This window comes from Rhinatrema bivittatum, chromosome 3, assembly GCF_901001135.1.
Source record: "Rhinatrema bivittatum chromosome 3, aRhiBiv1.1, whole genome shotgun sequence".
Classification (NCBI taxonomy): Eukaryota; Metazoa; Chordata; class Amphibia; order Gymnophiona; family Rhinatrematidae; genus Rhinatrema; species Rhinatrema bivittatum.
In genome coordinates, this window is record NC_042617.1 from 225,709,543 (window position 1) to 225,737,253 (window position 27,711).

The window sequence follows — 27,711 nt, forward strand, 5'->3', positions numbered from 1 at the left end:
AAAGAACAGAAATTTCTGGATGCATTCGGAAGGCAAGTATTTCATGGGTCAATGCTCATCTCTCGCATTGCTTCCTATCAGCTGTACATGACCCAGTACAACAGAGCCCTGTTTACGAAGATTCAGGAATTTGCTGAAGCCTTACCTCTACAATTCCAGGACCAACTTTTTGCCCTAGCACAAAAGGGTCTAGATGCTGGAAAACATGAAGTGCGGTCGGCATATGACATCTTCGACACCGCCTCCAGAGTTTCGGCAGCAGGAATTAGTGCGAGATGGGCCTGGCTAAAGTCTTCAGACCTCAGACCAGAAGTATAGGACAGGTTAGCTGACTTGCCCTGTGCTGGGGATAATCTTTTTGGAGAAAAGATTCAAGAAGCAGTGGCGCAGCTCAAGGACCACCAAGAGACTCTGCACCAGCTCTCCTTACTGCCTTCTGATCTCTCCTCCTCTTCCAAAAGATCTTTTAGGAGAGACTTCAAGAGACAATTCTACTGGCAAAGGAGATTCTATCCCCCGGCGTCCAGGGGTCAACCTTCTAAACCTTACCAAAAAGTCCAATCCAGGCAACCTCGAGTACAGAAGTCACAGCCAGCCCCCCAGCCAGGTCCAGCATCTGGCTTTTGACTCCTCCCTAGAGAGCAGTACCCAGCCTCCACTTCCGACCATTCCCGTCGGAGGCCGGTTGTGCCACTTCTCCAAACCATGGCACACAGTCACCACAGATCAGTGGGTACTCGCTGTAATAACCCAAGGTTACCACCTCAACTTTCTCTCTGTTCTACTGGATTCCCCACCTCGGCTGACATGGGTAACATCCGACCACTCACTGCTCCTGGAGCAGGAGGTCTCCCTCCTCCTCCAGACCTGAGCAATAGAACCAGTGCCCCTCTCCCAACAGGGGCAGGGGTTCTATTCCCAGTATTTCCTGATACCAAAAAAGTCAGGTGGTGTTCGCCCAATACTGGATCTTCGCACCTTAAATAAATACCTACAAAGAGAAAAGTTCAAGATGGTGACCTTAGATTCTCTTCTTCCCCTTCTCCAAAGGGAAGACTGGCTCAACTCTCTAGACCTCCAGGATGCCTACATACACATTTCAATTACTCCGTCACATCGCAGATTCCTGCGATTCCTAGTAGGCCCAAAACACTTTCAATATCGAGTGTTACCATTCAGCCTAGCATCTGCCCCACGAGTCTTCACCAAGTGCCTCGTAGTGGTAGCTGCCTTTCTCAGGAGTCAAAGTGTCCACATCTGCCCCTATCTCGACGATTGGTTGATCAGGGCTCCCAGTCAGCAAGCTGCACTGATGTGGCATACCCTGATCTCCCTAGGGTTTCTCATAAACTATCCAAAATCCAGGCTAGTTCCCTCTCAAACCCTATCGTTCATAGGGGCCGACTTGGACACTCTTAAAGCGAAAGCCTTCCTACCTCAGGATCGAGCTCTCACTCTCGCTTATCTGGCCCATCGACTGCAGTCTCGACAACACTCAACTGCACGTCATGGACCTCAATAGAATGGCCCAAGGGAACCGGGTGGCATAGTCCATAATAACCAGGATATATTGATGCCCGTCTACTCTTTTCTAGAGGCCCAATGATATCAACCGCTATCCTATCCATTGGTTCCTGTACTATCGGGAGCGGTACCAAAGGAGCTTTTGGGGGCTTGTGCGGAGATACCAGCTGACAGCTGGGGCATGACCGGCAAAACCTTTTTACCATCTCATAAATGCCAGGCCAGAAGAACCTGCGCTTCACCCTCGCCAAGGTCCTATGCCTGCCCAAGTGCCCAGCTAGTGGATGGTCATGGGCTAATGATAGTACGTCTTCCTGCAGACTAGTGGGAACCACTAACTGTACCCACGGTTCCTGACTATTTAGGCCCTCCTCGACATGATATAATAAGCCTTTGTCCATCATGAAATAAGGAAAGTCTCCAGTGCTTTTATTTATGCCGCTACGATCCAGCGTTTTGGCCCTTTCCCAAGCAACTTTTAACACTGGATCCCTCCTTTGTTCCTCCTTAAATCCTGGGTAACGGGCAAGAAGCTTTTCTACCATCTCTTCCTTTAGGTCCTCTTTTTCACTGCACCCAATCAGGTCAGATTTCCCCCTCTTTTCCCGCATTCCCTGGGCCCTGGGTTTGCGTCCCTTGCTGGAGCGGTCACTACCTCACCCTCCTCAAATGGAAAAACCTCTCCCAAGGTTTGTTCCTGAGCCCTGGTACCTATCAAGGTGTGCTTGTTATGTATTAATTCTGGTAGGCGGCACCAGTCCCGACCCAATATTAAGGGCACTGGTAGATTTTCCCCAGAGCTATCTTAAATGCATCCTTATGAGTCTCCCATTCCACCCATACACCCCAGAGTTCTGAAGGAACTAAAAAATGTAATTTCAGACCTATTAGTAAAAATTTGTAACCTATCATTAAAATCATCCATTGTACCTGAAGACTGGAGGATAGCAAATGTAACCCCAATATTTAAAAAGGGCTCCAGGGGTGATCCGGGAAACTACAGACCGGTTAGCCTGACTTCAGTGCCAGGAAAAATAGTGGAAAGTGTTCTAAACATCAAAATCACAGAACATATAGAAAGACATGGTTTAATGGAACAAAGTCAGCATGGCTTTACCCAGGGCAAGTTTTGCCTCACAAATCTGCTTCACTTTTTTGAAGGAGTTAATAAACATGTGGATAAAGGTGAACCAGTAGATATAGTATACTTGGATTTTCAGAAGGCTTTTGACAAAGTTCCTCATGAAAGGCTTCTAGGAAAAGTAAAAAGTCATGGGATAGGTGGCGATGTCCTTTCATGGATTGCAAACTGGCTAAAAGAAGGAAACAGAGAGAAGGATTAAATGGACAATTTTCTCAGTGGAAGGGAGTGGACAGTGGAGTGCCTCAGGGATCTGTATTGGGACCCTTACTTTTCAATATATTTATAAATGATCTGGAAAGAAATACGTCAAGTGAGATAATCAAATTTGCAGATGACACAAAATTGTTCAGAGTAGTTAAATCACAAGCAGATTGTGAAAAATTGCAGGAAGACCTTGTGAGACTGGAAAATTGGGCATCTAAATGGCAGATGAAATTTAATGTGGATAAGTGCAAGGTGATGCATATAGGGAAAAATAACCCATTCTATAATTACACAATGTTGGGTTCCATATTAGATGCTACAACCCAAGAAAGAGATCTAGGTGTCATAGTGGATAACACATTGAAATCGTCGGTTCAGTGTGCTGCGGCAGTCACAAAAGCAAACAGAATGTTGGGAATTATTAGAAAGAGAATGGTGAATAAAACGGAAAATGTCATAATGCCTCTGTATCGCTCCATGGTGAGACCGCATCTTGAATACTGTGTACAATTCTGGTCGCCACATCTCAAAAAAGATATAATTGCGATGGAGAAGGTACAGAGAAGGGCTACCAAAATGATAAGGGGAATGGAACAGCTCCCCTATGAGGAAAGACTAAAGAGGTTAGGACTTTTCAGCTTGGAGAAGAGACGACTGAGGGGAGATATGATAGAGATGTTTAAAATCACGAGAGGTCTAGAACGGGTAGATGTGAATCGGTTATTTACTCTTTCGGATAGTAGAAAGACTAGGAGCCTCTCCATGAAGTTAGCATGGGGCACATTTAAAACTAATCGGAGAAAGTTCTTTTTTACTCAACGCACAATTAAACTCTGGAATTTGTTGCCAGAGGATGTGGTTTGTGCAGTTAGTATAGCTGTGTTTAAAAAAGAATTGGATAAGTTCTTGGAGGAGAAGTCCTTACCTGCTATTAAATTCACTTAGGGGCGGATTTTCAGAGCCCTGCTCGCCTAAATCCGCCCAAAACCGGGCGGATTTAGGCGAGCAGGGCCCTGCGCGCTGGTGAGCCTATTTTACATAGGCCTACCGGCGCGCGCAGAGCCCCGGGACTCGCGTAAGTCCCGGGATTCTCCGAGGGGGGCGTGTCGGGGCGGGCCCGGTCGTCGTGGCGTTTCGGGGGCGTGGCGGCAGCGTTTTGGGGGCGGGTACGGGGGCGTGGCTACGGCCCGGGGCGGTCCGGGGGCGTGGCCGCGCCCTCCGTACCCGCCCCCAGGTCGCGGCCCGGCGCACAGGAGGCCCGCTGGCGCGCGGGGATTTACTTCTCCCTCCGGGAGGCGTAAATCCCCGGAGAAAGGTAAGGGGGGGGTGTAGACAGGGCCGGGTTGGTGGGTTAGATAGAGGAAGGGAGGGGAAGATGAGGGGAGGGCGTTAGAGGATTCCCTCCAAGGCCGCTCTGATTTCAGAGCGGCCTTGGAGGGAATGGGGGTAGGCAGCGCGGCTCGGCGCGCGCCGGCTATACAGAATTCATAGCCTTGCGCGCGCCGATCCAGGATTTTAGTGGATACGCGCGGCTCCGCACGTATCTACTAAAATCCAGCGTACTTTTGCTTGCGCCTGATGCGCCAGCAAAAGTACGCCTATTCGCGTTTTTTGAAAATCTACCCCTTAGAGAATAGCCACTGCCATTAGCAATGGTAACATGGAATAGACTTAGTTTTTGGGTACTTGCCAGGTTCTTATGGCCTGGATTGGCCACTGTTGGAAACAAGATGCTGGGCTTGATGGACCCTTGGTCTGACCCATTATGGCATTTTCTTATGTTCTTATGTTCTTAATTAGGAAAATTCCCCCAGCCCCAGACAGCCACTTACTCTGTCTCCATACTGGATAAAGAAGACTCCTCCGTTAGGCTATCTCCATTGCACTCCCCTCCTGCTCTAAAGAGCCGGGGTTTTTTGGCCAGCTCCACCACTAGGGGACACCCTCCTCCTCGATCATCATTATTTCTTCTGAGTTTAATTCCCTCTCATTAGGCTCAGCTGGGTGGTTTGTTTCTTCCCCTATTGGTGGATCTACCTGAGCCTCTAGCTTGGGAGTTGTAGTCCATATAAGCCTGGCTAGTACCCTCTTTGGCCAGCCACTTTATGTGTCCTGCGGGATGCAGGGCACAGTTGGTTCTTCGTATTTTGTTGGGAGAGTAGGCTGACTCCCCTCTCCTGGGATGTATTTGAATGGCCCGATATATTAGCCTTGTCACGACACAGTGACTCCTGTTTGGGCCGTTTTGTGTGTCCTGCGGGATGCAGGGCACAGTTGTTTTCTAGCATCCTTGTTGGGAGAGTGGGCTGATGCTCCTCTCCCAGGTTATACTCGAATGGTCTGAAATAGGCCCTCTTTGGCCAGCCCGGGGAACTAGTAGAATTTTCCTTCAACTTATTCTGCCTTTTCTACCCTTTGTATGGTGGCGCTTCATCACAGTATATATATATATATTAATATAAATTATATATATAATATATATAATTTTATATATATATATAAATTATATATATATATATTTATATAATTTATACAGAATGATTATACAGAATTTATACAGAATGATTATACAGAATTTAATTTAGAAATGATGATACAGAATGCGGCAGCTAGAATCCTGACAAACTCTAGAAGAAGAGACCACATCACTCCTATTTTAAAAAATCTACACTGGGTGCCTATACACTTCAGAATCCTACACAAGTCCATCCCCATCATCCATAAAACCATCCATTCCAAAGCCCCTCTCAACCTCCAAATCCCCCTCAGACTACACACATCATCCAGACCCATCAGAGAAGCCTACAGAGGGTCCCTGCTCATTCCACCTACCAAATCCACACACCATCTACAACTCAGAAATCGGGCCTTTTCCATGGCGGGCCCCTCTCTCTGGAACATATTACCACCTGATCTCAGACTAGAGCCATGCTTATTAACATTCAGAAAAAGGCTTAAGACTTGGCTATTTAAACAAGCCTTTCCCGAGTCTAATATCCATTAACAGACCATTGCTGCATAATGTAAATACTTCTTATTGTAAATATTTTACGTCTCTTTAATTTTCTTTAATTATTGTCTTCCCGCTACTCCATTTCTAGCAACCCTGTTATATTGTAACTTTATTGTTTCTTTTGCACTTGTTATATGTACTAAGTTACTGCAGCCCTTATTTATTTATTTATTTATTTAAATTCTTTTAATATACCGATGCTCAAGACCAGGTCTTATCGTACCGGTTTACAGTAAACAAGGGGTAATCAGTTAACAGAGCAAACAACAACAAAAGCCCTTGTTATCTGTAAACCAGCATGATATGATTGTATCATGAATGTCGGTATAAAAAAGCTCTAAATAAATAAAATAAATAAATAAAATTTGAGATCTTTTCCCTTCTTTACTCAACTTATCCTCCACAATTCTAAAGTCAAAGGTTGTTTATATTGACCCAGTAGCTTATCGTGAAAACTAAAGCCAATCAACAATTTTAAGCATCATTTTCATTCTCAATGACACAGATTTAGTAAAGTTTAACTACATTCATTTTGGAAGCATTTTGGCTGTAGACTAGTGTTATCTTTAGGAAGAGGGTTGCATTAATAAATGAGTATCAAAAATATGTAATGAGTTGTAACTATAAAATTATCAAACATTTTTGAAAGACAAGTACTGTGGTCATTATCAGAGATACAAATAAAATCACTGAATTACTTTCATTCTGTTTGATAGAGTTACAAAACCTAGTGAGGAAAACAATGATGTAACACAGAAAAATATCAAGGTACAGTCTGCTTACAAATGTTAAAGTATTCTAACATTTTATAATCTTTGTTTTTCTCAAAGGTAACAAGTTCTGCTTGGGTCCCTGAGAGTTGTCAACTCTTTACGGGTAGCAAATGTGGTGTCATCACAGCTTATTTGAATAGCTTCACCAGCATCACAGTATGTATTTAAGAAAATGTTCATTGTTAACATCCTTCTTCTCTCCATTCTCTGCCCCTTCCAGATTTATAATCATTGATATACTTTATACATTCATTGCAGATTGTGTTACCTATTATGGAAGAATAACCTATGTGATCTCAAAAACTAATTTATGACACCTGGACCTTAGTTTTTATAAGTCTTATAACTTACCTCTCTGTCTCACTTTCTTATCTTCTTCACTGTTCCTACAACTTGCCCTTCCTTCTCTCCTAAACTCTACTGTTCACTCTGTGATTATTTTGCAATCTGTCATTCTACTTTTTCTCACACTGCTGTCTTCTTTGTGCCATTTATTTCAGGCTTCAGTCTTCTATTCTCTGACTTTTCCACTCAGTCCCTTAGTAATGCTCTTTCTTCATCCATAACTCATTATGCTATCTGTTATCCTCTACCCTGAATAAGATTAATCCTCAGCCCAGGCTCAGCTCATCTTTTCATCGGCAGTGATTCAGATTCAGGGAATTTTATTGGCATGACTATTTATAAATGTGTACCTAACTGTTATCTGTTCCCAAATATCACCCAGGACCAGAAGATCCATAAGCTACTCACTAAAAAATATATTTAACTTCTCCCCAAGCCCCCAGATCATCACCTACACCTATGCTAAGCACCATAACTCAGAGAGATTTCACACAGGTGCTGATTCCCCTTTAGCAAAAAAGGAGAGAAATTGCACTTGTTGGCACAAAGCATACAGTAGCCAAAATAGTCTATATAAGTACCGACAATACATTGGGAAAACACCTTTGGCACCATCACTCTTCAGTGCCGAATTTTTGCTGGCACTAGTGACAAGTAAAGGCACAGTATTTTTGTTGTGTGCCGTAACTTCCCAGTGCCAAGATACAAATCTTGGAGACAATCAAGCAGCAAAGTTTGTTCATTCTGAATCAATGGCAAATAAAGACTAAAATGGTCCATACAGTTTGTCCAGCAAGTTGCTTAGGATAATAACTGCCACTCTGCAAAATACCCACTGCTTTCTGTTAAGAATAATAACTGCTTCTCCTTGCAGATACTCCTATGTAGAAATGTAAACTTTAGATGCAACAGAAGTTATCCCATTTCTTCATTTCAATTTTTTAGCCACTAGAGATCCTCTGTTTGTTGCATGCCTTTTTAAATTCCATTATTATTCATATCTTCAAAATCACTTCTGGGAGGGCATTCCATGCATTCACCACCCCTTTGGTGAAGAAATATTTCCTGACATTGTTTCTGAGTCTTCCCCCTTGGAGTTTCCTTTCCTTTGGATATCTGTGAATAATTAATTCATTTCAGGTACTTGATAATCTGTATCATATCTCTCCTGTCTCTCTTCTACTCCAGGGAATACATATTTAGATCCTCCAGTCTTGTTTCACAACTCTTCCAATGCAGACCCCACTTTGTTTTCTATGGAGCACTTCCATCCTGTCCTTATTCTTTTTGAGATACAATCTCCAGAACTAAAAACAGCACTTCAGGTGAAGCCTCACCAACGACTCCTTTTTCTTACTGGTTATGCCCCTCTCTATGCAATCCAGCATAGAATCTAAACCTATCAAGCAATCCTGGACTGCCCCTTTGTTTCTGTCCTTGTTCCAATACATGTTTCTAAGGGGAGAATAATCATTTATGGATTACTGTTAAAAGTTACTCTCCTTGCATTAGAAATATCATGTCACATAAGTTAACATGTTAGAGCTCCTAAGATTTAATGCATTTATTGTGCTCAGTTAATTATTATGAAATCAGAACCATGTATATAACCCAGTCAGAGACATATTCTCTAAAGAAGAATATATTTTATTTTACATGAGAAAAGTATACAATTAAATTCAAATGAGAAATTTAATTAATTAGGACAGATCAATTCAGATAAATTCAGACTAAGCCTGTATAAATCAAATTAATTCAGATCAAGTCGGTTGTTGTAAAAGAAAAATGACAAAGTGATGCTTACCAAGAGTAAAATTCTTTGCCAAAGCCTCGGGCGTGCTGTGTCAGAATAGGACGGCAGCAGCCACAAATATCTTGAACGCACAGTAAATATAACTTTTTTTGCTGTATACTTTTAACAATTTACAATTAGCATGTAATTGGCTAACATAGCAATCATTTATCCTCGTCAGTTATAAACTAATAAAGTGCAGAAAAATATTACTTATAAAATTAAATATACTACGTCAAGACATCTGTGTGCTTTGGTCTAGTATAGAAATTCCACCTGGAGGTGGAGCAGAAAGAACGGAGAAAATACTGTGCAGAGGCCATTCCCAGGGGTGAGGATTGCTTCCCGGCCCCAACGGAGCTTCTGCCACACCTCCCGAGTGATGTCATCAATCAGGGACCAGTGGGGTCTTTAAATCCGGCCCTTTTGTGTGTCTACTTGAGGTGGAGGAGAAGGAATGGAGAGAAATACCGTGCAAAGGCCATTCCCGGGGGTGAGGACTGCTTCTGGACACAATGGGGCTTCTGCCGCGCTTCCCGAGTGATGTCATCAATCAGGGACCGGTGGGGTCTTTAAATCCAGCCCTTTTGTGTGTCTACTTGAGGTGGAGGAGAAGGAACGGAGAGAAATACCGTGCAGAGGCCATTTCCGGGGGTGAGGACTGCGTCCCGGCCCCTAAGGGGCTCCTGCCGTGCCTCCTGAGTGACATCATCAATCAGGGACCGGTGGGGTCTTTAAATCTGGCCCTTTTGTGGCGCATAGCTGCTGCCGGCATGTCACCTAAGCCGCGCGTGCCAAAGGGGCGCACGGTTTTGCTTCCACTCTGCCTGAATGTTTTTGTTAATAGAGTTTGAATGTTTCTTCAAATTTCCTAGCCTCAAGTGGGTGCATTGGACTGAGTTGTACTTCTCTGAAACCTCCGTGAAAGGATTGAAGGAAGTGACTGTTAAGGAGTGTTATGCTCAGAGAAGTGGACCCTTGGTCCGACGATGACTGATTAGGCCACCGTCGGTAGGCGAGGCCGATCCTCGGAGTTGCAGATAGGAATGAAGAAGATCTGGATGCAGGCGCCTCCTGCTGGTTGTGTAATCCAGATGCTGGCGCCTCCAGCGGGTCGAGACAACAATAGCTGATGCCTTCAGCAGGTCGAGGAGCAAACCCCGAGGATCTCTTAAAGAAGTTCAGTCCAGTAGTCGCGAGCCAGAGATGTCCGTAGCCAGACCAGGAATCAAGAGCCAGAGGTATCTGCAGCCAGTCCAGGGGTCGAGAGCCAGAGGTGTCCGCAGCCAGTCCAGGAATCAAGAGCCAGAGATAGTACGTCGCCAAGCCAGGGATCGAGGAACCAGAAGAAACGTCAGCCGGACCAGGAATCAACACAGGAAGACAACCAGGAACCAGGAACAGAACAAACTCAGGAGCCAAGACTATTTAAGCAAGGTCTGAAGGTCCAGACCTTGCTTAAATAGTCCTCAGCCAATAGGAATGCCGCAGGAAGGAACCAGCTCACATCCTGCGAGTGTTCCTTTAAATTTAGAGCCAGAGCCGCCCGCGCGGCCCTAGCAGAAGTCAGGGGGCGGGGCTAAGCCGCGCGGGGAGAAACGCCACGGCCATTTTGGAAAGGCAGCGGCTGCTGCCGCTGAGGAGCCTAAACGATCCGCCTCAGTGCCGGCGGTCCGACCGGCCCCTGGGGATGGCGGTAAGTCCCAGTCGCGGCTTGCCGTGGCCGGAATTCATAACAGTACCCCCTCCTTTAGGCCTCCCCCTAGAAGGCTTGGGTTTTTCCGGATGGGTGTTGTGAAAATTCTTGAGAAGATCCTTGTCCAGGATATTAATAGCAGGTTCCCAGGAGTTCTCTTCCGGCCCAAATCCTTCCCATGCCAGAAGGTACTCCCATCTGCGGCCACGTCTCCGAACATCGAGGACCTCCCGGACTTGATACGTCGTGTCGTCCTCCAGCTGGACGTGTGAAGACACAGGAACCTTCCGAGATGGCCAGTTGAGGAGCAACGGTTTCAACAGGGATACGTGAAAATTGTTATGGTTGCGAAGAGAAGTAGGTAAGCGTAGTTGGTAAGTTACGGGCCCAATTTGTTTAGTCACAGGATAATACGATATACGATATACCGAGGGGCCAACCTCATAGAAGGAACCCTCAAACGAATATTTCTGGTGCTAAGCCACACCTTATCGCCAGGATGAAATTGAGGTGCCGGTCTCCGATGTCTATCCACAAACTTCTTAGCCGTCTGAGCTGCTTTGCAGAGCATGTGACGAGTGTGTACCCATAAGTGTTTGAACTGTGTGGCGGTGAGCTGAGCCACCAGAGAGGGCACCACCAGGGGCAGAGGCACCGGTGGTATGGGTTGATAGCCAAAAACAACTTGAAAAGGGGAGGATCCAGTGGAGGAGCAGGTGTGATAGTTATGTGAAAACTCCGCCCATGGCAACAATGCAGCCCAGTCATCCTGGCGTGCATTAACATACGACCGTAGGAACTGCTTGAGAGAACGATTGGTACGTTCTACCTGTCCATTGGCTTGCGGATGGAAGGCGGTAGTTAAATCCAATGTAATATGAAATTTGGCACAAAGACTCCGCCAATATCGAGCGGTGAATTGGGAACCTCGATCGGAGGTAATATGCAGAGGTAGGCCATGAAGCCGGAATATATGAGACATAAATAGTTGAGCCAAACGAGGAGCAGAGGGGAGGGCGGGCAGGGGTGTAAAATGAGCCATTTTTGAGAAACGATCAATCACCACCCAGATAACCGTGTGTCCTTCAGAACAGGTAAATCAACCACAAAGTCGGTGGAGATATGAGTCCAAGGTTTGGTTGGCGCCGGCAGTGGTTGTAGGTGTCCCCACCACCTCCCCACAGGACTTTTATGTTGGGCACAAACGGGACAGGAATCTACGTACACTCGAATGTCTTTGCACATCCCCGGCCACCAGTAGAATCGTTGAAGGAGATCCTGTGTTCTCTTATGGCCAGGATGTCCAGCGAATTGGGAATCATGTCCCCATTTCAGTACCCTGTTGCGGAGTCTGCTGGGAACCACGGTTTTCCCCATCGGGACAGAGAAGGTAGCTGCAAGGATAATACGGGCTGGGTCAATGATATTCTGCAGGACCTCCTCTCCATCCTCGCAGATGAAAGAACGGGATAGTGCGTCCGCCTAGATATTCTTGCTTGCAGGTCGATACCGGAGTTCAAAATTAAAGCGAGAAAAAAATAATGCCCAGCGAGCTTGTCGCGGGTTAAGACGTTGGGCTTGTTGTAGGTAAGTCAGATTCTTATGGTCTGTAAAGATAATGATTCTGTGCTGGGCCCCCTCCAGCCATTGTCGCCATTCTTCCAATGCGAGTTTAATGGCTAGTAATTCTTTGTCGCCAATAGCATAGTTGCACTGAGCAGAAGAGAACTTTCTTGAAAAATACGAGTAGGGATGAGACGTACCTTTGGCATCAGTCTGACTTAAAACTGCTCCTACTCCCTCGGTGGATGCATCGACTTCAACTGTAAATGAGCGACTTGGGTCAGGATGGTGAAGACAGGGCTGTTGTAAAAAGGAGTCCTTAAGAGCCTGAAATGCTTCCTCTGCGGCAGTGGGCCAATTAGTGATATTAGCTCCTTTACATGTGAGTGCAGTGAGTGGTGCAGATAATTTGGAAAAGTCCTTAATGAAATGTCGGTAATAATTGGCAAAACCAAGAAATCTCTGCAAGGCTTTTAGCCCCTTCGGTTGAGCCCATTCTTGTATGCTTTTTATTTTAGTAGGGTCCATTTGGAAACCTCGTTTAGAAATAATGTAACCCAGGAACGGCAAAAACTCAGTTTCAAAAATACATTTCTCCAGTTTAGCATACAACCGATGGTCCCTGAGTCTTTGTAATACTTGTAGCACGTGTTGACGATGAGTTAGTAAGTCCTTGGAAAAAATCAAAATGTCATCAAGATATACCACCACGCAAGTATATAACAGGTCTCTAAAGATTTCATTAATAAAATTTTGAAAAACCGCAGGAGCATTAGTTAAACCAAAAGGCATTACCAAGTACTCATAATGTCCGTCTCTGGTGTTGAACGCAGTCTTCCATTCATCCCCTTCTTGTATTCATACCAAATTGTACGCACCACAGAGATCCAGTTTAGAAAAAATTTGAGCTCCTTGCAGACGGTCAAATAATTCCACAATGAGAGGCAAGGGATACCGATCCTTGATAGTAATAGCATTGAGGCCTCTATAATCGATGCAAGGGCGTAAAGTCCCGTCTTTTTTTTCCACAAAGAAAAATCCAGCCCCCGCAGGCGAGGTGGATCGTCGGATAAATCCTTTTTGCAGGTTGTCCTGAATATATTCAGTCATAGCTCGAGTTTCGGCAGCAGACAGAGGATAGACTCGCCCACGCGGTGGTGAGGAACCAGGCATCAACTTGATTGTGCAGTCGAACGTCCGATGAGGAGGCAAGGTATTGGCCGCTTTCTTAGAGAACACATCTGCAAATTGTTTATATGGAGGGGGCAATTCCCCCAGAATCGAGGTACAGATATAATTGGAAGCGGACCCGGAGACCTTCAAACAAGTCCCAGAGCATTCAGGACCCCACTGTGTTAGTCGTAAGGAAACCCAATCAAATTGGGGGTTGTGGCGTTGCAACCAAGGTATGCCCAGTACCACAGGATGGATGGCTCTCTTCAGGACATAGAACGTGATTTGTTCAGAATGGTCCGGTGCAATAAAACAGTCCAGAGTTTCCGTCTGATGCGTAATCCTGCCGGGTAAAGGTTCCCCGTGAATGGAGGAAATGACTAGAGGCGTTTGACAAAGTTGGACTGGGATGTGGAGTTCATCCACCAGGTTTTGCAGAATGAAATCTCCTCCGGCTCCAGAATCCATCAGTGCCAAGGTGGTAAATTCTCGTCTGTTCATATGAAGAGTTACTGGTAGAGTGAGTGGGGGTTTTGGAGAAGCAAGGCCCAGGGAAACACCCCCAAAAGTCCCTAGGCTTTGAAGTTTCCCGGACGAATAGGGCAGTTAGCTAAACGATGTCCTGAACCACCACAGTACAAGCAAAGCCCAGATCTGCGTCGTCTCAAACGTTCCTCCGGAGTCAACGGGCCCCTTCTGAGCTGCATAGGTTCGTCCCTGGGACCCTCACTGGTAGGGATTTCTCGAGGAGACGTAGTGGCGGGCGGCGGGGCCTGGGAAAACGTAGGCCGTCTTCTCCAGTTACCACCCTCTCGTGCTCTTTCTTGTAGCCTACGGTCGATCCTCGTGGCCAATTCAATGGTGCCATTTAAAGAAGCCGGAAGTTCTCGGGCGGCCAACTCATCTTTGATTTTTGCAGTAAGTCCTTCTAAATAGATGGTCCGAAGAACACTCTCCTCCCAATGGAGTTCGTTGGCTAACGTGCGGAAGTCAATATTGTAATCCGTGAGAGCACGTCCTCCTTGACGGAGATGAAGTAGGTCAGTAGCGGCAGCAGCTTGTTTCCCAGGTTCCTCGAAGGTAGTCCGAAACAGCTCAATAAATTGAGAGTAGTTCTGCAACACTGGATCCGATCGTTGCCATAAAGGAGAAGCCCAGGTGAGAGCTTTGCCTTCCAACAGGGACAGAATATAGGTGGTCTTGGTGATGTCATCTGGAAAGAAGGGTGATTGTAGTCGGAAATGCATCGTGCATTGATCCAAAAACCCCAGGCAAAGACGAGGATCTCCGGCGTATCGTGGTGGTGCTGGAAGTGGAAGAACTGGACGGAGGCTGCTCGGTGCTGGGAGTGGAACAGGTGTGACCAGTGGAGCTGTGGCAGATACACCAGGCTGGTTGGCCTCCACCGCATCAAGTCGGGCGTTGAGCCGCTCCATGGAGGCGGCCATGGATTCGAGCATACTCTGTTGCTCCATGATTTTCTGAGCCAGGCCGGGAATGGCTCGTAAAGCTGAGGCCTCCGCCGGGTCCATGGCCTTGACTTACTGTTATGCTCAGAGAAATGGACCCTTGGTCCGACGATGACTGATTAGGCCACCGTCTGTAGGCGAGGCCGATCCTCGGAGTTGCAGATAGGAATGAAGAAGATCTGGATGCAGGCGCCTCCTGCTGGTCGGGTAATCCAGATGCTGGCGCCTCCAGCGGGTCGAGACAACAATAGCTGACGCCTTCAGCAGGTCGAGGAGCAAACCCCGAGGATCTCTTAAAGAAGTTCAGTCCAGTAGTCGCGAGCCAGAGATGTCCGCAGCCAGTCCAGGAATCAAGAGCCAGAGGTATCCGCAGCCAGTCCAGGAATCAAGAGCCAGAGATAGTACGTCGCCAAGCCAGGGATCGAGGAACCAGAAGAAACGTCAGCCGGACCAGGAATCAACACAGGAAGACAACCAGGAACCAGGAACAGAACAAACTCAGGAGCCAAGAAGTCAAGGCAAGGTCTGAAGGTCCAGACCTTGCTTAAATAGTCCTCAGCCAATAGGAATGCCGCAGGAAGGAACCAGCTCACATCCTGTGAGTGTTCCTTTAAATTTAGAGCCAGAGCCGCCCGCGCGGCCCTAGCAGAAGTCAGGGGGTGGGGCTAAGCCGCGCGGGGAGAAACGCTGCGGCCATTTTGGAAAGGCAGCAGCTGCTGCCGCTGAGGAGCCTAAACGATCCGCCTCAGTGCCGGCGGTCCGACCGGCCCCTGGGGGTGGCAGTAAGTCCCGGTCGCGGCTTGCCGCGGCCGGAATTCATAACAGGAGAGGCTGGCTCTGGTAAGATCTTCAGTTTAATTACTTGCTTCTTTAAAATATGACACATACGAAGAGGAAGGGTCGAGTACTGGAGTCCTCTGCACCAGTACCTACTACCCCATCACAACCTTTGATTGAGGGATACTTTGCGCTGGCAACAGCCTCTACACCAGGAGAAAGGTGTCAGGTAGGGAAGATAACCTGCCCTTCATGGGCGAACAAAGGTCGTTTAGCCCGGGTGCACCTGAAACTCCCTCCCCTCCGTTTCAAAGTAACCCCACAGGACTATGTCCGAGAAATACGGCAAGTGGTCGGAGAGGAATTGTGGCAGAGGTGGGACCTGGGGGTATTACAGCGGACTTTTTAACTATGCCTAAACGGGTCTTGGACAGCAGCAATGAGAAAGGGAATGTTGTGTTAAGAGAACAAATTATACCTGACCCGAATAGGAAATCTATTAGGCAGGAGAGAGGGGTGAGGACTTGGCAAGTGAAATCAAGTCGATTACAGACATTTGCCAAGAAGGGGGGATGAGTACTGGTCTCACTATGCAGAAATTATCCAAACCAAATGTAATTACATTGAATTGTATTTGGAATGCATTGGTCTCCTTAGAAAAATCAATTACTTCATTATCAAGTGTAATAAATACTTCTCAGAATACGATTCAGATAATGGAACCTATTTTAAAATCTCAAGAGGTCAAAATTAAAGATATGTCTGTTCAAGTAACAACCGTTCAAGAAGTACAAATAAATTGATTCAATCAGACACTAAGATTATGAGAAAAATCGAAAACATTGAGAATAATATGAGGTATTTAAACCTTAGAATATTACATTTTCCATGCATTAAATTAATATCCCCTAAAGAACAATTCAAAAAATATCTTATGGATATTCTTTTGTTGTCCTCAGAAAGCAATACCACCTATAACTAAGATTTATTATGCCCCTATTGCTAGGAATGTGAGTGATTCAGGTCCACTAGTTCCTAATCCGAATATTGAATCTGATTTGACTGTTTTCTTGGAAACATCATCTGAGCAACAGATAGATTATCGGGGAGCTTTGCTTGTATCTTTTGTTTTGCCTACAGATAGAGATCTAGTCCTAAGACTGTTTCTTCGAAATCGAAATAAACTGTACTATGGACAAAAAGTCTGGATATATCCAGATATAACAAAAGATACACAAACCCGTAGGAAACTCTTTGTGGGAATGCGTCAGGAAGCTAGATTATTAGGCACTCAAATAAACATTAGATACCCATGTAAATGCATGATGAAAATAGATAGTAATAGATATATTTTTTAAGAACCCTGACAATTATGGAGTTTTTTGATAATCGTAAGGGTGAGACCAGCACTACTTAACCAGTTCAGGTGACAAAAAAGGATAATGGGCTGATATTTCCTCCTTATTTTCTGGTATTTGTTTTCTTTTTTGCAATGTTTTCTTCCAGTAAATCCTTAGATATTTTCATTTCTTTATGACATTTCTAACAGTAAAAGTAGTTTATTTTTAGTTTGAATAGTATGGAAATTGTTTTTCTTTATCCATTAATGGAAATGAGATATAGGAATATACTTGTAAACGTTTCTGTTTGTATTTTAAACATTGATAAATAAAGAATTAAAAAAAAGAAATTCCATCTAATTGACAAAAGAAACACTTGATTTTACTTTTCTAATTTTTAATATAGATTTCTATATGTGTGAAGCTTCTAATACTCCTGATGTTTAAATATATTGTAATAAATGCAATACTAAGATATAGCTGTTGCTAACTGGATGGTGGACCCTTGGGCCGGCCTGGCGGAATGGAGAGCACCGCCGAAGAAGGTAGGCCGGGAGACAGAATCACAGCGGTCGGACAGATTGAGTCTTCACCCTGGAGATCCGAGATCCCCCCAGGAGGAGCCTGTAGGGATCCGGACCGCTGAGACTTAAGTGACGGCAGCGAGACTAACGGAGAATGATGGAACTTCACCCTGGACGTCCAAGATCCCCCCAGGAGGAGCCCGTAGGGACCAGGACTGCTGGGACTTAGGAGACAGCAGTGAGATGAGTGGAATACGATCTGAAGATCGAGGCAGGCAGCAGGCATGGAGAGTCGGAAGCAAGCCAGGGTCAGAAGCCAGAGAAACAAACCAGAGGCTGGATCAAGATCCGGAGAAGTCGGTACAGGAACAACAGGAGCGGAATCAGGGTCAGCAGGCGCGGAGTCAGGATCAGCAGGAGTGGAGTCAGGACCAACAGGAATGCAACTAGACACTCAGAAGAGAAACCTCGTTACAAGGCAGCTCCATGCAGGCAGATGCCGGCTTAATACTTTGCCGGCGTCTGACGTCAGCTTGGGGGATGTCCAGCACTTCCGGGTGCTGGACCTTTAAATTGGCGTTCTTCGCGCGCGCCCGTGCCTCCGAGGGGGCAGAGTCAGCAGCGGGCCTCGGCGGCGTCTCCCTCGTGGAGATGCCGCTGCCATGCGGCCTAGAAGGCCCGAAACACGGTGGTTCCCGGGGCCTGGAGCGGGGAGAGGCAGGTAAGGACCCGGTCGCTAGTCTAGCAACCGGGACCGCAACAGTACCCCCTCCCTTACGCCCCCTCTTCAAGGGACCCAGTTTACTAGGATGAGCCAAGTGGAATTACTGCAAGAGAGATTTGTCCAGGATGTTGCGAGCAGGCTCCCAGGTGTTGTCTTCAGCACCACAGCCTTCCCAAGCCAGCAAATACTCCCATCGACGGTTGAAGAAACGAACGTCGAGGACCTCCCAAACCTGGTATAGGGATCCTCGGTAGTAGATGAGACCGCTTCATCCGGAGGACATCGATGAAATCGGGAGAGGACTACCGGTTTAAGGAGGGAGACATGGAATACGTTGTGGATGCATAGCATGGTAGGCAAGTGTAAGCGATAGGATACCATCCCATACATTCTGCCACTCGGAATGGTCCACAATATTTAGGCGCTAGTCTCCTAGAAGGCAGCCTGAGGTGGATATTCTTGGTGCTGAGCCAGACTCGATCTCCAGGGAGAAATACGGGTGCTGGCATGTCTTTTGGTTGTCCTGGCCGCAGCAGTGAGCTTATCTTGGATGGAATTCCAGAGTCCATATAACTGCTGAGCCGACACTTGGGCTGCTGGTGACAGTACGGACACAGGCAGGGGTAAAGGTGGCTTAAGTTGTTTTCCGTACACTGCTTGAAAAGGGGATTTCCCAGCAGCAGAGTGAATCTGGTTGTTATAGGAAAACTCAGCCCAGGGTAACAATTCTACCCAGTTGTCCTGCTTGTCGTTAACAAAAGCCCGAAGGAACGCCTTTAGGGAGCGGTTCATCCGTTCTGTTTGCCCGTTGCTTTGCGGATGAAATGCTGTAGAGAAGCTGAGTTGTACTTTGAATTTTTTGCATAATGCCTTCCAATATCGAGCCGTAAACTGCGGGCCTCGATCCAAGACAATGTCTTGTGGGAGTCCATGAATGCGGAAGATATGTTGGGCAAACAGTAGTGCCAGCTCTGGTGCAGATGGCAATTTGGCTAATGGCATGAAATGAGCCATTTTAGAAAAACGGTCTACTGTGACCCAGATGACTGTCTTGCCATTAGAAGAGGGTAAATCAACCACAAAGTCTGTAGCTATATGAGTCCAAGGTTCGGTGGGGACTGGCAGTGGTTGCAATAACCGCCATGGCTGACCAATTTGTGGTTTCTGTTTGGCACACGTGGGACAGGAACTCACATAGGTAAAGACGTCTCGTCATACATTTGGCCACCAGTAGTAGCGGTTTAGTAAATCCAGCTCCCTGTCTCGACCGGCATGACCCCCAGACAAGGAATCGTGAGCCCAGCTGAGAGCCCCCTTCCAGAGACGCTTGGGAACTACTGGTCTCTCTTGTGAACTTACGGTTACTGCTGCCAGGCTAATCTTGGCTGGGTCTAGGATGTATTGAGGACGCTCCTCCTGCTCCTCTATCTCCGAAGTTCGGGACAGAGCATCAGCTCGTACATTTTTTGCTGCTGGGCAATAGCGAAGAGTAAAGTCGAATCGATTAAAAAAGAGGAACTACCTGGCTTGTCTGGGGTTTAGTCGTTGTGCTTGGCACAGGAACTCTAGGTTCTTGTGGTCGGTGTATACGGTGACTGGATGAATCGCACCCTCAAGCCATTGTCTCCATTCTTCGAAGGCTAACTTGATCGCCAGGAGTTCCTTGTCCTCGATGCTGTAATTGCATTCGGCTAGGGAAAATTTTCTAGAGAAGTAGGCGCATGGGAGCAACTGGCCCGAGTCGGAGTGTTGGCTAAGTATTGCTCTCACGGCAATGCTGGACGCATCCACTTCTACGACAAAAGGGCGTTGCGGGTCTGGGTGGTATAAACAAGTGTCCATCAAAAAGGCCTGTTTTAACTCCTCAAAGGCTCGACAAGCCGCTTCCAGCCATTCTTTAGTATCTGCTCCTTTTCGAGTCAAAGCGGTAAGCGGTGCTACCTTCAGAGAATAGTGAGGAATAAAATGTCTGTAAAAGTTCGCAAATCCAAGGAACTGCTGCAAGGCCTTCACTCCCGTGGGACGTGGCCAGTTGGTGATCGCAGATACCTTCTCTGGGTCCATCTGAAACCCAGTGGATAACACAATATAAACCAGGAAGGGAAGTGATTCGCATTCAAACATACACTTCTCGAGCTTGGTGTACAATTGATTGTCTTTCAAGACCTGTAGTACTTGTCTGACATCTTGACTGTGAGACATTAGATCTCGGGAATAGATTAGAACGTCATCCAGGTATACTATGATGTACGAGTGCAGCATCTCACTTAACACTTCGTTCATAAGTTTTTGGAAGACTGCCGGAGCGTTACACAACCCAAATGGCATTACTAGGTATTCGTAATGCCCGTCTCTCGTATTAAAGGCAGTCTTCCATTCGTCTCCCAGACGAATGGAAGACTGCCTAAGTTTATTCACTGCCTTACTGACTATTAAAAGCACTATTAAAAGCACAAACACAAAACACAAAAACACACTAAATAATATTCCCAAATAGTTAACTTTGCCCCAATACTTTTGAAAAAGACAATGTCCCAAGCAAAAACTTACTGATTCCTTTCAGCCACCAGCAAGGTGATCCTCTCCTCTCAGGGCTCCCACTGGAATGTGATGCTCTCCTCTGTATTTTTAAATAGTTGTATTTTTAAATGGTCTTTTTGTATTTTTAAATGGTCAGTAAGGCAGCTAGTAAGCAGTAGTTAATAGAAATGGCGCCGGTGGCCCTTTGCCCTTACTATATGACAGGGCAAAGGTAGCACTGGCGCCATTTTGGTTCCTGTCACCCGACGTTACGAGTGCAGGAGATCGCTCCCGGACCCCCGCTGGACCCCCAGGGACTTTTGGCCAACTTGGGGGGCCTCCTGACCCCCACAAGACTTGCCAAAAGTCCAGCGGGGGTCCGGGAGCGACCTCCTGCACTCGCGCCATATTGCCAATATTCAAAATGGCGCCGGCGCTACCTTTGCCCTCACTATGTCATACGGGTCATATGACATAGTGAGGGCAAAGGTAGCGTCGGCGCCATTTTGAATATTGCCAATATCGCCAATATATGAATATTGCCAATATCGCTCCCGGACCCCCGCTGGACCCCCAGGGACTTTTGGCCAGCTTGGGGGGGCCTCCTGACCCCCACAAGACTTGCCAAAAGTCCAGCGGGGGTCCTTATACAACATAGTAAACAACCTCATCTCTGAAAACACCAACACCCACACAACCATAAACAAAATTTTAAGTCAAGAATTAGGTACATTCTTCAAGAACAAAATAAGCAAAATAACCGACACCTTCACCAATTCCTCAATCATAGAAGACCAAGTATCCACAACAAATATTACACCATGGTCTAACTTCAAACCCATTTCCTCCTCGGAAACAGAAAAAATGCTAAGAAAAATAAACCCAGCACGCCATGACCTAGACATCATCCCCACTCAAGACCTAAAGGAAATTGCTCATACCATAGCCCCAACAATAGCAGCAATTATCAATAAACCCCTCGAAGAAGGTGAGTTACCCACAAAGTTAAAACTCACAACAATCAAACCAATAATAAAGAAGAAGAATCTAAACCCAGACGACTTAAACAACTACCGGCCAATATCAAACCTATCCCTCCTAGCCAAAATGACAGAGAAAGCGGCCCTGAAACAGCTCAATGAACACCTCGATAACCACAAAATTCTACATCCCAACCAACACGGTTTCCGGAAAAACCTCAGCACAGAAACCCTACAGCTAAATCTATCAAACAACATACTAAGAAGCTTCGATAACAAACTAAGCCATCTACTAATCCTCCTTGACCTATCCACTGCATTTGACACAGTCGACCATAAAAGTCTAATATCTAGACTAGCAAACATAGGCCTCTCAGGCAAAACCCTAGACTGGTTCACTTCTTTCCTAAAAGACAGATACTTCAAAGTCTCCATCAACAACAACTCATCAGAAGCCATCCCCCTCGAAACTGGAGTGCCACAAGGATCTGCTTTATCGGCCATACTCTTTAACATTTATCTACTACCACAATGCCAACTCCTATCAAGCCTAGGTGTAACTTACTACATGTATGCTGACGACATACAACTACTCATTCCAATTACTTCCACCATTGAAGATGCAATGAAAATAACAGCCTCTCACCTTATTTCAATAGAAACATGCTAAACCGCCTAAAATAATGCCTAAACATGAGCAAAACCGAATGCACTCTAATAGAAAGAAATAACTCAAGATCAAAAACTACATCTTTCCTTCAAATTGACAACATCCGTATCCAAATCAAAGATAACGTAAAAGACCTGGGCATCTGAATCGACAGTGAACTAAACTTCAAAAAACACATCACAACAAAAACAAAAGAAGGCTTTCATAAACTCCAAATACTCAAACATCTAAAACCACTACTTCACCACCAAGATTTCAGGACAGTCTTACAATCTCTTATCTTCACCAGCCTTGACTACTGCAACTCACTCTTGATAGGTCTACCTAAAGCGGCCTTAAAACCACTTCAATTACTACAGAATGCTGCTGCTAGAATCCTAACTGGCAAAAAGAAATGGGACCACATCACCCCCGTGCTCAAAAGTCTACACTGGCTTCCGGTCGAAAAAAGAATTGAATACAAAATTCTAACAATCTTACACAATGCAATATATAAAGCTGATAATATAGCCCTAGATAATGTCATACATATACACAGATCTCGACTTACAACTAGAACCGCAAGTAAATTACAGCTGATCATACCATCACTCCCACTAGCCAAACTTTCCACCACAAGAAACAGAGCCATTTCTGTCGCTGGTCCGAAATTATGGAACTCACTTCCAGAACACCTGAGCTCACAAAGTAACATTAAATCATTTAAAAAAGTGTTACGCTCAGGCTTGTGGACCCTTGGCCGACGGGAGGATGGTATACCTTTCGGAGGATCCGTAGGTTCTCTCGTCGGGAGGCAAGGCAGAGCAGAAGGCGGGACGAGCTGACCCTTAGCACTGGAGACTGAGGCGGCAGCGGAGACTGATGAAGAGACGAGAAGAGGAGCTGTGTCTTCACCCCTGGAAGTCTGTGGTCCCCCCAGGAGGAGCCTGTAGGGACCCAGACCGCTGGGACTTAGGCGGACCTTTGAGAGGTCAGGTGTCGGTGCAAGGGCTGACTGGAGCTTCGCCCTGGAAGCCCGCGGTCCCCCCAGGAAGAGCCTGTAGGAACCCGGGCCTCTGGGAGGTGAGCCTTTGGAGACGGTAGCTTTGAAGGAGTCCTAGGTCGAGTGCCAGAGGATCAACGCTCACCAGTCCGCAGTCGTGTACCGGAGAATCACTGCTTGCCAATTGGAAGTCAGGCACCAGAGAATCACCATAAGCCAATCCGAAGTCAGGAACCAGGAACACCAAGACGAAACAGGAACCAGCGTCCAAGTGCAAGGAACTTCTCCGAAGCAAGCAGACTAGACAGCGTTGAGGGACGTTGCCAAGTCGGGGAATGGGCAGAGGAAGTCTCCTTAAATACTTCCCCTGCTCAGGCTGATCAAGAACAGGTGAGGCTTGTTAAAGGGATCAGGTCCCTTTAAATCTCAGAAGGGTGCGCGGCCTCGCCCCTAAGGATGGTGGCGGCCATCTTGAATTTCCTCCGCGGAGGAAAGACTGCAGGGCCGGCGTGGGGATGGAGCAGAGACAGCTCTTCACCCGACGGTCAGGCCGGGGGCCCGCGTCGGGGCACTCGATCAGGGGTTTCCCCCGAGGCTGCCTCGGCGGGTCACCGCCGTGGATGAGATAGGGGACCGCAGTCCAGGGCCGCGGGACACAACAGGCGTTGGGCCATTCCGGAGGCCTGGGTTTAGCCTGGGTTTAGCCAGGTGGTCTCTGTGGAACTGGTCCAATAGACTCCAATCCAGGATGTCTGCCAACGGCTCCCAGGAGTTTTCTTCAGGGCCGAAGCCCTCCCATGCCAACAGATATTCCCACTTTTTGCGATGTTTTCTCACATCCAGGACCTCCCGAACCTGGTAGGTGAGGTCATCTTCGGAGGCGACAGGTTGGGGAGTAGGAGGCGTGCTGGAGGGCCATGACAATACCAGAGGTTTCAGGAGAGAGACATGAAAGGTATTGTGTATCTTAAGAGACGGAGGGAGGCGAAGTTGATATGAGACTGCACCCACCTGCCGGGTGATGGGGAATGGCCTGATGAATCGCGGAGCCAGTCGTGACGATGGTAGCTTCAGATGGATAAATTGCGTACTTAACCAAACCTTTTGGCCCGGTTGGAGAGGTTGGTATGGTCTCCTGTGCTGTTAAGCATACTTCTTAGCTGCCTGACTGGCCTTGATCAGGGCACACTTTGTGGATAACCAAAGACGATGCAGCTCTTCAGCCGAGAGCTGGGCTACTGGAGACGTCACAGTGGTGGGGACAGGCAGTGGCGGTCGTGGCTGTTTCCCATAAACTACCTGAAACGGGGAGGATCCCGTTGCCGCAGAGACGTGGGAATTTTAGTCGAATTCGGCCCAGGGTAGCAGGCTGGCTCAGTCATCTTGTTTTTCATTGGCGTATAGCCGGAGGAACTGTTTCAACGTCTGGTTAGTTCTCTCAGCGAGGCCATTGGTCTGAGGATGGTAACCGGACGTATAGTCTAACGTGACGTCGAACTTCAAACAAAGGGCCCTCCAAAACTTGGCAGTGAATTGTGGTCCATAATCCGAGAAGATACTTTTAGGGAGGCCATGTAGCCTGAAGACATGTTGGACAAACAGCTGAGCCAGTTGCGGAGCAGATGGCAATCCTGGCAACGGCACGAAGTGCGCCATTTTACTAAAACGGTCGATGACCACCCAAATTGCTGTGTTGCCGCTGGATGGTGGCAAGTCTACCACGAAGTCGGTAGCCACATGAGTCCATGGTTCAGAAGGCGCAGGTAGCGGCTGAAGTAGGCCTGGGGTCGAGCCGAAGATTCTCTTATGGCGGGCGCAGGACTGACAGGATTCTGCGTACGCTCGGACATCCTTGTTGACCTTTGGCCACCAGTAATAGCGGCGCAGGGTCTGTAGTGTCCGGGATTGCCCTGGGTGGCCAGAACAGCGGGAGTCGTAGGCCCATGCCAAGACTTGTTTCCGCAAGCCCGGGGGAACTAAAGTTTTCCCTGGAGGGATTGTTGTGGTAGCAGACAAGAGGATGCAGGATGGTTCGATGATGTATCACGGTTCCTCAGAACCTTCCGTTGATTCGAATACCCGCGATAGGGCATCGGCCTTGGTGCTGGCATGTGTTGGAGGGTGAGCCGTGACATACTCAAGCATCCGCTTGAGTAGTGGTGGTGAAAAACAGAGCCCACCGTGCTTGCCGTGGGTTGAGCCGTTGTGCCCGGTGCAGGTATTCGAGATTCTTGTGGTCCATGTAGATCGTGAACGGGTGCTGTGCTCCCTCCAGCCAGGGGCACCATTCTTCGAGGGCGACCTTGATCGCTAGCAGCTCCTTATCTCCTATGGCGTAATTTCTCTTCGCCAGGGAGAACTGGCGTGAGAGGAAGGCACACGGAGGAAGTTTGTGATTATCAGCCGTCTGACTCAAGACGGCGCCTACGCCTTCTGGTGAGGCATCTACTTCAACGATGAATGGGCGCTGTGGGTCTGGTTGCCGAAGGCATGGTTGCTGCAGGAACACCTCCTTGAGGCGATGAAAAGCGGCTTCCGCTCCTGGAGGCCACTTCTTGGGATCCGTGCCTTTCCGGGTCAGGGCCATCATCGGGGCGACTATGGACACATAGTGTGGAATGAATGACCGATAATAATTCACGAATCCCAAGAATCGTTGGAGTGCCTTCAATCCGGATGGCTGGGGCCATTCCCGAATGGCTTTCAGCTTATGAGGATCCATACGGAACCCTTCACTGGAGATGATGTATCCCAGGAAGGGAAGGGACTCCTTCTCAAAGAGGCACTTTTCCAATTTTGCGTACAACTGATGTTCTCGGAGCCGTTGCAATACCTGGATGACGTGCTGATGGTGCGCGGTCAGGGAATCCGAGAACACTAAAATGTCATCCAGGTACACAACCATGCACTTGTATAGGAGATCACGGAAGATCTCATTCATGGTGTTCTGTAACACCACAGAGCGTTGCAGATCCCGAACGGCATCACTAGATACTCATAGTGGCCGTCCTGGGTATTGAAGGCCGTCTTCCTCTGATTACCTTCCTTGATTCAGATGAGGTTGTAGTCCCCTCGGAGGTCCAATTTGGAAAAGATCCTCGCCCCTTGGAGCCGGTCAAAGAGCTCCGAGATGAGGGGCAAGGGGTAGCGATCCTTGACTGTAATAGCATTTAAGCCCCGGTAGTCGATACAGGGGCGGAGACTCCCGTCCTTCTTCGCGACAAAGAAGAAACCAGCCCCGGCAGGGGATTTAGACTTCTGAATGAAGCCCCTCTCCAGGTTCCCTTTGATGTATTTGCTCATGGCCTGTGTCTCAGCAGGCGAGAGGGCATATGTGCGGCCCCGAGGAGGCTCAGTACCAGGAAGGAGATTGATGGCGCAATCGAAGGAACGATGGTGTGGAAGTATCTCGGCCTTCTGTTTCAAGAACACATCCGCATATGCGCCATAGGGGGCCGGAAGGCCTGGAAGGCTGGTGGAAGCCACAGGACAGGAGACAGGAACCACGGACTGGAGGCAATTGCCGTGACACTTCGGCCCCCAGTGAGACAGCTGCAAAATCTTCCATTTAAACTGAGGTTCGTGTTCCTGCAGCCAGGGAAGGCACAGGACAATCGGGTGTATGGAGTATTCCAAAACATACAATGGCATGCGCTCCTGATGGAGGATTTCAACCCTCAGCGGGACAGGATCCGTGGTGTGTGTCACGCGTTCCGGGAGAGGTTTCCCTTGAATGGAGGAGATGACCAAGGGCGCTGGAAGGCGAACTTGCGGTAACTCCAAATGCTCCGCCAGACTTTTCATAATGAAGTTACCCCGGCGCCGGAGTCCACCAAGGCCAAAGTGTGTAACTTGCCGCCGGCGAATGTTAACGCCACTGATAGCGTTAGTGGAGATGCAGGAGAAGCACGGCCCAGGATGAGACCTCCTTTCGGTCCTAGGCCCGAGTGTTTCCCGACCGAGTTGGGCATACCGCTATCTGATGGCCCGCTGCTCACAATAAAAACAGAGTCCTTCCCTTATCTGCCTCCGGCGTTCCTGTGGGGAGACTCTTCCGTGACCCAACTTCATGGGTTCCTCGGCGGGTGTCCCAGGGACTTCAGAAGCACTCTTGGAAGGAGGTGAGGACCTCCTCGCCGTCTTGACTACTGGAAGGCGAAGCCTCATCCAACAGTCCAGTCGATTGGCCAATTCTACCAGGCCATCGAGGTCTTCCGGAAGTTCCTTCGCCGCTAGCTCATTCTGAAGGCGTGAGGCTAGTCCTTCCAGAAAGATCCCGTGGAGACAATCGTCTCTCCAATTCAGCTCTGCGGCCAAGGTACGGAACTCCATTGCATATTCGGCCACAGTCCGAGTACCTTGTCGCAATCGGAGCAATTCAGAGACAGCCGTGGATTTGCGGACAGGTTCATCAAACATCTGCCGGAAAGCAGACAGGAACTGACTCAAGTTTTTGAAGACAGGGTCCCTTCTCTCCCACAGATGAGAGGCCCAGATC

At 47.5% G+C, this 27,711-nt stretch overlaps 1 protein-coding gene across 1 annotated transcript in view; it reads left to right on the forward strand.

The window, feature by feature from the left end:
- LOC115087279 (lysosomal-trafficking regulator-like) overlaps positions 1–27,711 on the forward strand; it is a 1,534,685-nt gene that overhangs the window by 1,376,148 nt on the left and 130,826 nt on the right. The window contains 1 exon segment of the mRNA XM_029594260.1: positions 6,715–6,814. Within this exon segment, the coding sequence (XP_029450120.1) occupies positions 6,715–6,814 (100 nt within the window).